This window comes from Panthera uncia, chromosome X (genome assembly GCF_023721935.1).
Source record: "Panthera uncia isolate 11264 chromosome X, Puncia_PCG_1.0, whole genome shotgun sequence".
Taxonomy (NCBI): Eukaryota; Metazoa; Chordata; class Mammalia; order Carnivora; family Felidae; genus Panthera; species Panthera uncia.
Genome location: NC_064817.1, coordinates 31,991,777 through 32,004,376, shown reverse-complemented (window position 1 = coordinate 32,004,376; position 12,600 = coordinate 31,991,777). Strand labels below are relative to the sequence as shown.

At 41.6% G+C, this 12,600-nt stretch overlaps 1 protein-coding gene across 5 annotated transcripts in view; it reads left to right on the top strand.

The window, feature by feature from the left end:
* The window catches only part of SRPX (sushi repeat containing protein X-linked), a 111,806-nt gene extending 100,661 nt beyond the window's left edge, over positions 1 to 11,145 (top strand). Inside the window, exon 10 of one of the 5 annotated variants that reach the window (XR_007460467.1) lies at positions 10,302 to 10,390. Coding sequence is in view for 4 of the 5 variants with exons in the window: in XM_049643692.1 (XP_049499649.1) it covers positions 10,302 to 10,485 (184 nt within the window). In the remaining variant the exon portion in view is untranslated. Of the gene's footprint in view, positions 1 to 10,301 lie in introns of all 5 variants that reach the window. The other 4 variants (XM_049643692.1, XM_049643687.1, XM_049643688.1 and 1 more) reach the window with 4 other exon arrangements.
* The last annotated feature ends 1,455 nt before the right edge of the window (positions 11,146 to 12,600 follow it).

Here is a 12,600-nt window from a genome sequence, read left to right as displayed (position 1 = left end):
AAAATAGTGGTAAGAGTGGGCATCCTTGTCTTGTTCCTGATCTTATTAGAAAAACCTTCAGCTTTTCAACATCATGTATGATGCTAGATGTGGGCTTGTCATATATGGCCTGTATTATATTGAGGTATGCTTCCTCTATACATACTTTGTTGAGAGTTTTCATCATAAATGACATTGAATTTTGCAAATGGTTTTTCTGCATCTTTTGATGAGCATATCATTTTTACCACCCATTTTGCAAATGTGGTGAATCACGTTAACATAGGTTGAACCATCCTTGCATCCCTGCAAATAAACATTACTGGATAGGTGAATGATCCATTTGATGTATTAATGAGTTCAGCCCTCTGATGTTTTGTTGAGGATTTTTTCATCTCTATTTACTAGGGATATTGGGCCTGTCTTGTAGTGTCTTCATCTGGTTTTGGTATCAAGGAAATTCTGGCCTCATAAAATTAGCTTGGGAGAGTTCCCTCCTCGTGTATTTTTACAAACAGTTTGAGAAGGACTGTTATTAAATTTGGAATGTTTGGTATAATGCTCCAGTGAAGCTATATGGACATGGTCTTACGTTTGGTGGGAGGTTTTTTGATTATGAGTATCTTCTTACTGAGAAATTGGTGTATTCAGATTTGCTATTTCTTCATGATTTAGTTTAGGAAGGTTATGTGTTTCTAGGGTTTTATATATTTTTCCAGATTATCTAATTTGTTAGTGTATAATTGTTCATACTAGTCTATGATTTTCTGTCTCCTCTTGCATTTCTGTTTGAGCCCCCTTTTCCTTGGTGAGTCTAGCTAAAGGTTTATCAAGATTGTTGGTTTTCATCAAAAAGCAAGCTCTTCTTTCATCTTTCCTGTCCTTTTAGTCCTTTGTATTTATTTTGACTGTGAACATTATTTCCTTTTGTCTATTTAGGGCTTCCCCTGTTCTTTTTCTGGGTGAGGTGTAAGGTTAGGTTGTTTATTTCAGATTTTTTTCTTACAAGTTTTAGTATATTTTCATTCATTCGGTCTCAGGGCATTTTGTTGTTGATAAATGGAATTTTTTTTCCTAGAGAACAAACTAACACATAAAGTATTATATGAAGAAAATAGGGCACTCATCACATGAAACATTCTCTAGAATAGATCACATAGTAGGTCACAAAACAAGCTTCAACGAATTCAAAAAGGTCGTAGTCCTACCATGCATCTTTTGTCACCACAACACTAGGAAACTAGAAATCAGCCACAAAAAAAAAAATTCTGGAAAGACCACAAATATATGGAGGTTTAATTTACATACTACTAAACAATGAATGCATCAACCAGGAAATTAAAGAAACAAAATATACATGGAAACAAATGAAAACATAATGGTTCAAAACCTTTGGGATGCAGCAAAAGCAGTTCTAAAAGGGAAATGTATAGCTATACAGACCTACGTCAATAAGCAAAAAAATCTCAAACAACATAACCTTACACCTAATGGAGCTAGAAAAAGAACAAACAAAACCCCAAACCAGCAGAAGGAAGGAAATAATAAAGATTAGAACAGAAATAGGTGATATAAAAACTAAACACATCAATGAAACCTGGAGCTGGTTTTTTGAAAAAAATTAAATTGATAAACCTCTAGCCAGACTTATTAAGGAAAAAAGGGAAATGACTCAAAGAAAATCACAAATGACAAAAGAGAAATAACAACCAACACCATAGAAATACAGTTAGAATATTATGAAAAACTATGCCAACAAATTGGACAAACAGGAAGAAATAGAAAACTTGAACAGACTGATTACCAGCAAGGAAGTTGAGTCCATAATCAAATAACTCCCAACAAATAAAAAGTCCAGGGCCACATAGCTTCACAAGTGAATTCTACCAAACATTTATTTTTATTTTTATTTATTTTGGGTGAGTGAGTGAAAGAGAGAATACAAGCAGGGGAGGAGCAGAGAGAGAGAGAATCCCAAGTAGCCCCACAGTGTCAGTGCAGAGCCCAACTGTGGGGCTCAAACTTCCAAACCATGAGATCATGACCTGAGCTCAAACCAAGAGTCGGATGCTTAACCAACTGAGGCACAAACATTCATTCATTCATTCAATCATTTATTTATTTATTTCTATTTATTCTTGAGAGAGAATGGGGGAGGGGCAGAGAGACAGGGAGACACAGAATCTGAAGCAGGCTCCAGGCTCTGAGCTGTCAGCACAGAGCCTGACACGGGGCCCTAACCCATGAGCTGTGGGACCATGACCTGAGTCAAAGTCAGACGCTTAACCGACAGAGCCACCTAGGTGCCCCAGTGAGCCACAAACATTTAAAGAAGAGTTAATACGTATTGTTCTCAAACTATTCCAAAAAAACAGAAAAGAAAGGAAAACTTCCACATTCGTTCTATGAGGCCAGCATTACCCTGATACCTAAACCAGATAAACACACCACAAAAAAGATGACTACAGGCCAATATCTCTGATGAATATGGATACAAAAATCCTCAGAATACTAGTAAACCAAATCCAACAATACATTTTAAAAAATCATTCACCACAGTCAAGTGAGATTTGATCCTGGGTTGCAAAGAATGTTCAATATTCGCAATGTGATACATCATATCAATAAGAGAAAGGATAAGAACCATACGATCATTTCAATAGATGTAGAAAAACCACTTGACAAAGTACGATGTCCATTCATGATAAAAACCCTCAACAAGGTAGGTTTAGAAGGAACATACCTCAGTATCGTGAAGGCCATCTGTGAAAACCCCACAGTGAACATCATCCTTAATAGGGAAAAACAGAGCTTTTCCTTAAAGAGCAGGAACGAGACAAGGATGTCCACTCTCACCACTTTTGTTCAACATAGTACTGGAAATCCTAGCCACAGCCATCATACGACAGAAAGAAATAAAAGACCTCCAAATAGATAAGGAAGAAGTAAAACTTCCACTATTTGCAGATGATATTATACTATATATTGAAAGCTCAAAAGACTATCAAAAAACTGCTAGAACTGATAAATTCAGTAAAGGCACAGGATACCAAATCAGTGTACAGAAGCCTATTGTATTTCTGTACACCAATAATGAAGCAGCGGAAAGAGAAATTAATAAAACTCATTTACAATTGCACCAAAAGCCATAAGACACCTAGGAATAAAGCTAACAAAGGAGGTGTAAGGCCTGTACTCTGAAAACTATAAAACACTGATGAAAGAAATTGAAGAAGACACAAAGAAATGGAAAGACATTCCATGCTCATGGACTGGAAGAACAAATACTGTTAAAATGTCTATATTACCCAAACAATCTACATGTTTCATGCAATCCCTATCAAAATACCACCAGCATTTTTCAGAGCTAGAACAAACAATCCTAAAATCCGTATGGAACCGCAAAAGACCACAAATAGCCAAAGCAACCTTGAAAAAGAAAAGTAAAGCTGGAGACATCAGAATTCCAGGCTTCAAGATCTATTACAAAGCTGTAGTGATAAGAACAGTATCATACTGTCATGAATATAGACACATAGAACAATGGAACAGAAAGGAACCCACAACTCTATGGTCAATTAATCATGGACAAAGCGGGAAGGAATATCCAGTGGGAAAAAGTCTCTGCAACAAATGGTGTTGGGAAAACTGGACAGCAACATGCAAAAGAATAAAACTGGACCACTTTCTTACACCATACACAAAAATAAGCCCAAAATGAATTAAAGACTTAAATGAGAGACATGAAACCATAACCATACTAGAGAACATGGGCAGTAACCTCTGACATCAGCCATAGCAGCTGCCTTCCACATAGGTCTCCTGAGGCAAGGGAAACAAAAACAAAAATAAACTATTGGGACTTCATCCAAATAAAAGGCTTCTGCACAGCAAAGGAAACAACAAAACTGAAAGGCAACGTATGGAAGGGGAGAAGATATTTGCAAATGACATATCTGATACAGTGTTAGTATCCAAAATATATAAAGAACTTATACAACTCAACACCCAAAAAACAAATAGTCGAATTTTAAAAATGGTCAGAAGACACGAACATTTTTCCAAAAAGACATATAGATGGCCAACAGACACATGAAAAGATGCTCAACATAACTGGTCATCAGGGAAGTACAAATCAAAACTACAATGAGATACCACCCTCACCCCTGTCAGAGTGGTTGAAATCAACACAAGAAACAACATGAGTTGGTGAGGATGTGGAGAAAGGGGAACCCTCATGAACTGTTGATGGGGATGCAAATTGGTGCCACCACTGTGGAAAACAGGATGGGGGTTCCTCAAAAAGTTAAAACTCAAACTACCCCCTCTGATCCAGCACGTGCACTAGTAGGCATTTACCCAAAGGATACATTTTATGTTTTTGGTGTCACAACTCTATCTTTTTTATCTTGTGTATCCCTTAACCTATTGTAGTTATTTTTACAACTTTTGTATTTTAACCTTTATACTAACTTTATGTGATGAATCCACTACCTTTGCTATATATTTCCCTCTACCGATGAAATGTATACTTTCATATGTGGTCTTGTTAGTAACTCGTGCCCATTCTTTTCAGCATAAAGTCCCTTTACCATTTCTTGTAAGGCTGTTTTAGTGGTGAACTCTTGTCTGGAAAACTATCTCCTTCACTTCTGAATAATTTTGTTGAACAGAGTATTCTTGTTGGGAAGCTTTTTTCTTTCAACACTTTGAATGTATCATGCCACTCCCTTTGGCTTGCAAAGTTTCTTCTGCAAATACATGCTGATAGTCTTATGGGGGTTTCCATGTATGTAACAAGTATTTCTCTTGCTGCTTTTAGGGTTGTCTCCTTGTCTTTGGCATTTCATTATAATGTGTTTTGGTATAGGTCTCTGGTTTCTTATTTAGAATTCTCCTTGATCTGGATGTCTATTTATTCCTCATGTTGGAGAAGTTTTCAGTCTCTCCCTCTCTCTTCTCCTTCTGGGACCCCTTGCATGTGAATAATGGGACCATGTTATATATGAAAGTCTGCTTGATATTTTTCCATATGTCCTTTAAGCTATCTTCATTAAAATTCTTTTTTCCTTTTGATTTTCCGAATGGGTAAATTCTTCTTCCCTGTCTTTGAGTTCACTGATTATTATATCTTCTGCTTCATCTAGTTTGTTGTTGAAGTCCTCTTAAGTATTTTTCAGTTCAGTTATTGAATTCTTCAGCTCTGTGACTTCTGTTTGGTACTTTCTTATATATTTTTTAAACTTTTTGAAATTCTCATGATACTAAACCATTCTTTTTCCAAGTTTGGTGAACATTTTTATGATCATTACGTTGAACTCTTTATCGGATAAATTACTTTTCTCCATTTCATTATTTTCTGAGGTTTGATCTTACTATTTTGTTCGGAACATATTCTGTTGCGTTAGATGAAACATCCACCTTTCTCAATGTTGAAAGAGTGGTCTCATGTAGGAGATGATCCTTATTGGTCACCCATGCCCTAGCTTTTGGTTGTCTCTCATACCTTTCTGATTCTCTAAGCAGGCCATTTTATTTTCAGTCATTTCCAATATTTGAGAGTGTGTCAATATGTGTCAGTGTATGAAAGATGAGAATCTCAGCACTTACATTCAGGCTCATTGGAAGCCAGACTTTCAATCAGCAGCTGTTAAGTATGCAAATGATAGATGGGTGGATAGATGGATAGATAGATAGATAGTGCTGTGGGACTGTAAAGTGTTAGCTCCACTGGCCACCACTAGGTGATTGGGAGGTGTTCTCTGGGCATCAGCCACAAAAATTGGGGCCTCAGCCACTGTATAAGCTCTTCTCTGGGACATAACTGGTGAGCTGTAGTGAGACAAAGGAAGAGCACAAAGATGGCATCCCTTGGTGTATGTTTCCTGAGAGCCCCTTTGGAGGTTCCTAGATGTGTTCTAAATCTAAAGCCTGCCCCTTAGGATGAAGCTCCAGGATAAGCAATTGGGGATTTTTCACAGAAAGATGGGGTCTGTTGTAATCTGTCTGCACAGTGCCCCAGAAGTGATAGACTGCCAAGAACTGCCTTCTTGATTGTTAGTCTTGTGGCACCCAGGAGTGCAAGTCCTTTTGGCCACTGAGCCAGGTGATCAAGTGGTATCCTTTGGGTGGCATCTGTGAAAACCATGGTACTAGATATAAAAACAGGGGCACCAGACATATATGAGCTCCCCTGCAATAGATGCTAGCACTCTGGAGAGCAGCAGAGGGAGAGTACAAAAATAGCGTCTCCCCTCCAAGGTCTCTGAAAGGTTTACAGTCAGTCCGTAGATGTGTATTTAATTAGAAGCCTTTCCCTCACGCTGTAGCTATGATGATAAGCTAAGAGGCCTCTTTCACAGAAAGATTGAACTCCTGGGTCTGATCTTCTTGCTGTCTCTTGATGGTGGTTGCTGTCCTATACAGGTGTAAGCAACACTGGCCGAAGAGCCAGATGATGTAGAAGTGTCCCAGCAGCAGCATCAGCAAGTATTAGGGAGCCAGATAAGGTATAAGCTCCTTTCTTTAACATACTAGTGAGCTGTAGGGAGGCAGACGGAAAGTGTGAAGATCATGTCCTCCAGCTTGAGTGAAGCAGAGGGGGAGTGTAAAAGATGGTACTCACTGAAAAAGGGATAAAAAGACAAACGGAGATGGAGGGGGACAGAGCAAAGGAGACACACACATGGAGAGAGAGAGAGAAATGAGATGGTTAGAGGGAAAGAGGAAATGGAGAGAGGGAGGTAGGAGTAGAGAGAGGAGAAATGAGCAAAGGAGAAAGACACACAAGGTGACACACAAATACAGAGAGAGATGGAGAAAGAGGGACATTGGCAGAGAGAGGGTAGAGGGAGACACAGACCAAGATGGACAGAGAGAGACAAGAACAGAGATGGGAATAAGAGGGATGTACAGAGAGGTAGAGGGAAGAAGAGACGGGAGAGAAAGGAAGAGAAGGGGAAGCTGGGACAGAGGAAGACTGAGACACACAGAGGGGGAGAGAGAGAGATACAGAGGTAGAAAGACCCACCCACATAGAGAAAGGGTGGCAAAGAGAGAGAGGGGTTGGAGAAAAGGAGAAACAGACACACCCAGAGAGACAAAGCAAGAGATGGACACACACACAGAGGAGAGGGAAAGAGAGAGAGAAATGGAAAATGAGAGTGCACAAAGGACAGATGGAGAGAGGATGGGTATGACAGAGACAGTGTGTGTGAGAGCTGGGGAGCAAGAGGTGGATAGAGCTGGAGGGAGGGACAGCATCAGGAACAGATTGGGAGCGAGAGAGCTTGAGTGTACAAGCCAGGGAGAAAGAAATGGATGGAGAGGGACAGAGGGAGAGAGAAAGGTGGAGAGAGAGTGACCATGCCCACCAGTTATAGAAGGCAGGATAACACAAAGATGGCACCCGCTGGCAAGAGTGTGAAGAAGTAGCCCACGGGCCAAAAATGAAAAAGAGATGACTGCCACTGGCTTTAGCAACACAGAGGTATGGTGTGAAAATGGCACCCACCAGCCTCTGTCCCTGGAGAGTATCCCTCAGGCCCCTGCCCCTCAGTCACACACTTAAAAATTATCAAAGGAGGAGCACCTGGTGGCTAAGTTGGTTAAGTGTCCGACTCCTGATCTCGGTTCAGGTCATGATCTTGCAGTTTGTCAGATTGAGCCCTGTGTCGGGCTGTGTGCTGGCAGCACAGAGCCTGCTTGGGATTCTCTCTCTCCCCTCTCTGCCCCTCCCCTGCTCATGTGTGCGTGCATGCGTGCTCTCTCTCTCAAGGAGCCTCTTCCACCTGATGTCTGGGTGCTTTTCAGATGGCTGCTTTTGGGCTGCACCGTGGGGTGAGTTTGCACATGAGTCCTATAAAAACCATTTCTCAATTTACCACAGACCTACAGGTCTCAGGGGTTTCAGCCCTGTTGGTTTTCCAAACTAGACATTTAGGGGACTCTCTCAGGTGCAGGTCTCAAAAGATAGGGTTCCCCAAGTGGGGTGGGAACACGTTGATCCTCAAGGAGAAGTTCCAGGTTTTCAGTTCCCTCCCGATTTGGGGTCACTGCTAGGTGTGTGAATTTTTTGGTGAGAGTGTGTCTCAGCTTTTACTTACCCACTTGGATGTGGCTTTGTTCTCATTTCCTGAAATGCTGAGTTGCACTGCTTGGTTTCGGGTTTTTTTCCCCCAGAGGAAATTGTTCCAGATGAAGTTGTAAATTTGTTGTGTCCATGGGAAGAGGTGGGTTCAGAATCTTCTTCCACTGCCATCTTGAACTGGAACATCCCACATTATCCCACATCCCACTCTAAAGAGTTTTCTACAGTATTCTTCAGGAAGAGCTCATTCCAATCTGATGACAGGCATTTATGTAACTCCAACACCTGCTGGCACCACCCCCCTCAACCTGTGGGGTGTCCCAACATCCATCTTCAAGATTTCTGTGGTCTCTTGGCCATGGTGGGACACGTTCTAGTGACTGTTGATAGCCTGCTGCTCTGAACACTCATTTCTTCCCATGGTAGTTTTTTCTTTTCCTTTATGCTCTATCAAGGCACAAGGCTCATGCGAGGAATGTGTGTGGTCGCAGATGGTGGCATCATGGGAGATTTCCATCCTAGCCTCAGCACTATAACATCAAATGTTCCAATTCCTCATTAGTTGCGCTTTCCCACTGGTTGCAGCCACAACATTGCTTGGCCTTTTTCTCCCTCCAAACCTATTTTCTTTTCTACTCTTGTTTTCTGGGACCCCTCTGCCATAGGTAATCCCTCTCCCCTCCCCCAGAAAAACACTAAATATTCCTCTTTTGAAGATGCACAGCAGTTTCTCTCTCCATTTTGATTCACTTCACGGTCTACAAACACTCATTAATGCATTTCTCAGTCATCTTACTACCTCAGGAGACCTGATGGAGATATTTTAATGTCTTTTATTTCTAGTCACTAGCAGTGGATTAGCAGTTTAGCTTCCCACTGAGATAAAATATAAATTGTCCTCATCTTCCCTGAAACTCCCTCTTAAAAGGTAGAAGAAAGCGTAATCAGTTTGGATTTTGAGTAGTGAATTTTTCCCTTGATCCTTTTGTGTGAGGAAAAATATTTCACTTTACAGAGAGCAGTGTGTATTCTACCTTACACATAATCTCTAGATAACTAAACTAAAAAATAAAATAAGCCCACCCAGTCTCTTCTCAATTTTATCAGTGGGCTCAGTTTACCAGCCTGTTTGCTTTCTCTGACTTCTTTCATCTAAACATGTTTCTGATGATATAAAAATAACTTACCCAGTATAAATTCTAGTGTGGTAGAGTAGGAAAAAAACATCAGACTTTGAGGTACAAAGAAAGTATAGTTAACCAAATTAATATACCTAGGGTATAGACCACATTTAATCTCCTCTAACTGCAGTCCTGAGCTGGCTACTGAATAAGCCAGAATGGGCCAGAACTACAGTGTTTAGAAACTTATTTCAGTCAGCTTCACCCAGTCCAGGGTTTCTCAACCTCAGTACTATTGATCGTTGGAACTGGATAATTCTTTGTCGGAAGATACTTTCCTGTGGGTTGTAGTATATTAAGCAGCATCCCTGGCCTCTACTCACTAGAAGCCACAAGCACCACTCCACTGTGACAACAAAAAGTGTGTTCATACATAGCCAAACATTTCCTAAAAGGTCAAATCAGTCCTATTAAGCATTGACCTAGTTCTAGTATGTACGTGGTTATGCAATCCTAGTCTGTAAATTTCAGATGACTCCAATTTAAGGCAAAAGAAATCTGTTAGCATTGTTGGACATACCTTGTAGCAGCTATTGGCATAGAGCACCAATGCAGGCCTAGTATCTTCCTGACCACCATAAAGCAATGCTATCTGAGGTGCCTGGGTGGCTCAGGCCATGATCTCGCAGGTCATGGGTTTGAGCCCCACGTCAGGCTCTATACTGACAGCTCAGAACCTGTAGCCTGTTTCAGATTCTGTGTCTCCCTCTCTCTCTGCCTCTCCCTCACACACTCTCTCAAAAATAAACATTAAACAATTTAAAGTAGTGCTACCCAACCTTACGTGTGCATACCAGTCATCTAGGCATCTTGCTAATAATGCAGATTCTAATTCAGTAGGGTTGGGGTGGAGCATGGGGTTCTCCATTTCTAACAACGTCCCATGTGATGGCTGTCAGTCCAAGCACCATCTTTTGAGTAGTAAGAGTCTTTAGATGGGTAAGTCCTTCGTGGTATTAAGCCTTTTTGCTGCATACCGTGTCACTATAGGGCACTGGCTGGTCCAACGGGACCCTTGAGAACCAGGTTTGACAATCTTCTCTCTGCCGTAGGTTGTTGCTGCGAATCCCACTCTATTCCTTCAGTATGGTGCTAGTGGATAAGCATGGCATGGACAAGGAGCGCTATGTCTCCCTGGTGATGCCTGTGGCCCTCTTCAACCTGATTGATACTTTCCCCTTGAGAAAAGAGGAGATGGTCCTGCAGGCTGAAATGGGCCAGACCTGCAACACCTGATGCCATGGCTCTTCTCTTCGCAGTTCCTCTGGTCGTCCAACAGAGTGCCATGCACACGGAAAGGCCTTAAAAGTATCCTTGATGTACAGATTTTTATTTGTAATTTTTAAAGTCTATTTTAATATGAGCTTTCTTTGCACTTAAGAATTACCATGATGCTTTTTGTACTTGGAAGTGTACCAAAAAATTATGAATATGATATTTACTCTTTCTCTTTATTCCATCATGGCTGGTTGATTTTATAGAGAAATTAGAAACCACAACCATACACATGCTTTCAATGTGTTATTCAGTGTAACACATAACTTACTTCTATTTTGTTTTTTTTATATAAAACTTATATGAATAAAATATTTTGGAGCAAATTTATTAAAACTCATTTTGTATTTCAAGCACAAGCCATACTTGCTCAATGTGGTCAGGGGTTTGAGGGCTGGGCTTCTTAGTGGTGCTTCAGGAAGGGAAAACTGGAAACTGTAATTACTTTTGTCAGGAGGTGCTCAGCTGAGCTGGGAGAACTGTGCTTTAACGTGATAGCATAGCTGATTGAAGCAACAAGCCAAAAATTAAAGAGTTAAGCCCTTAATCACTAGCTGTGATGACATAAACAGGAGGCTAAAACCAGAGGAAGCACCAATTCTGCCCTTTTGTTTTTCCCCAGTGGACCATTGTATCAGTCAAAGGTCAAGTGGATCCGCACCCTATTGGGTCATCACCCTATTGAGGGAAGTCCATGTTCTGGGACCCTCCACTCGAAGATAGCCCTACTAGTCCGTGGCCACACCCAAAGCCACAAAAGCTAGACACCTGCTTCCCCCACCTCCCCAACTCCGCCACCACCTTTTATTCCCGACAGCTTTTTTTATACATGCACTCACCACCTCAGCAGCAAGTCAGCTCCCCCAGGAGAAACCAAAAACTTTTGCCGTAGCACTACTTTCTGGGGGGAAAAAAAGCCTCCTAACTACTAACCAGTTGAACAATTAGAATCAAAGTAAACAGACGTTCATAAGATGGAGTAGATGGATCCTGAGCTCACCTCATCCCATGGGCACACTGAGGCATCAACTACATGTATATAACTAACTCTGAAAATCACCTGAAGACTGGCACAGCAGATCTTTACAGTTAGTCTTAGACAATACCAAAAAGGGTAAGAGGAGTAGAGATGTGGTTAGGAAACAAACCTGTGGCACAACTAACTGCAAACAAGAGGGACATCACAAACGCGGAGGAGCAAGACAATTAAGACCCCACACCAGGCACCCCGGCACTGGGAACCTGTACTGGGAAGACTAGTGCCCATAATGTCTGGTTATGAAAACTGTTAGGGCTTAACTCTGGGAGAGTCCAAGAGTGATAGGAAACCAAGTTTCTGCCCTTAAAAAGCCAACATACTAAAAAAAACAGCCCAAGACATAGCACAGAACCAACAGTTTGATAAGTGCCTGGGGTGTACATGAAGGAGATTTATCCACTAATCTTAGAACAAGTTTCAGAGGAGTAGAGATCTGCAAGAGATTCCTCCAGGAACAAAAGTGCTGGTGGGCACCATTTTTCTTGCTCTTCCCCAGGCTAGATAGCCAAATGCCTGTGGGAACCAGTTGTAACGCTCTCCCATCCATCTTGTTAGCACTGCATGCTCTACGCTGGCCATCTCCTGGGCAACCACTCTACTCAATATACCTGCCTCCAAAGTGATTCCTGCCCTGCCTCACTTGGCAGGCAGCTCTGGCCACGACTGGCACCACTCCAATGTGATTCCTGCTGCCACACCAGAACACTCAAAGTTCCAGCAACCAGACCTTTTCGCTGTTTGTGGAATAAGCTCCGCTCCTTGATGCACCCGCAGCTGTGCCAGAAAGGCTAATTGCAGACAGCTGGGCTGATTACTGGCCTGGCCTATTAAGGAGGCTGTGGTGACTGCAGCCAGACACGTCAATAGCACAGGGAGCAAACCTACCTAATGCATTCACAGCAGGCCAAGCAGGTTATTGCAGACAGCTTACCTGGAGGCAACCATGGCTCAGCCACAACAGGAAGGTGCACACAGCTGACACAGGACACCCCTAAAATGTCTGAATCTGACATTCAGGTAGGATTGTGCTAGAAGGG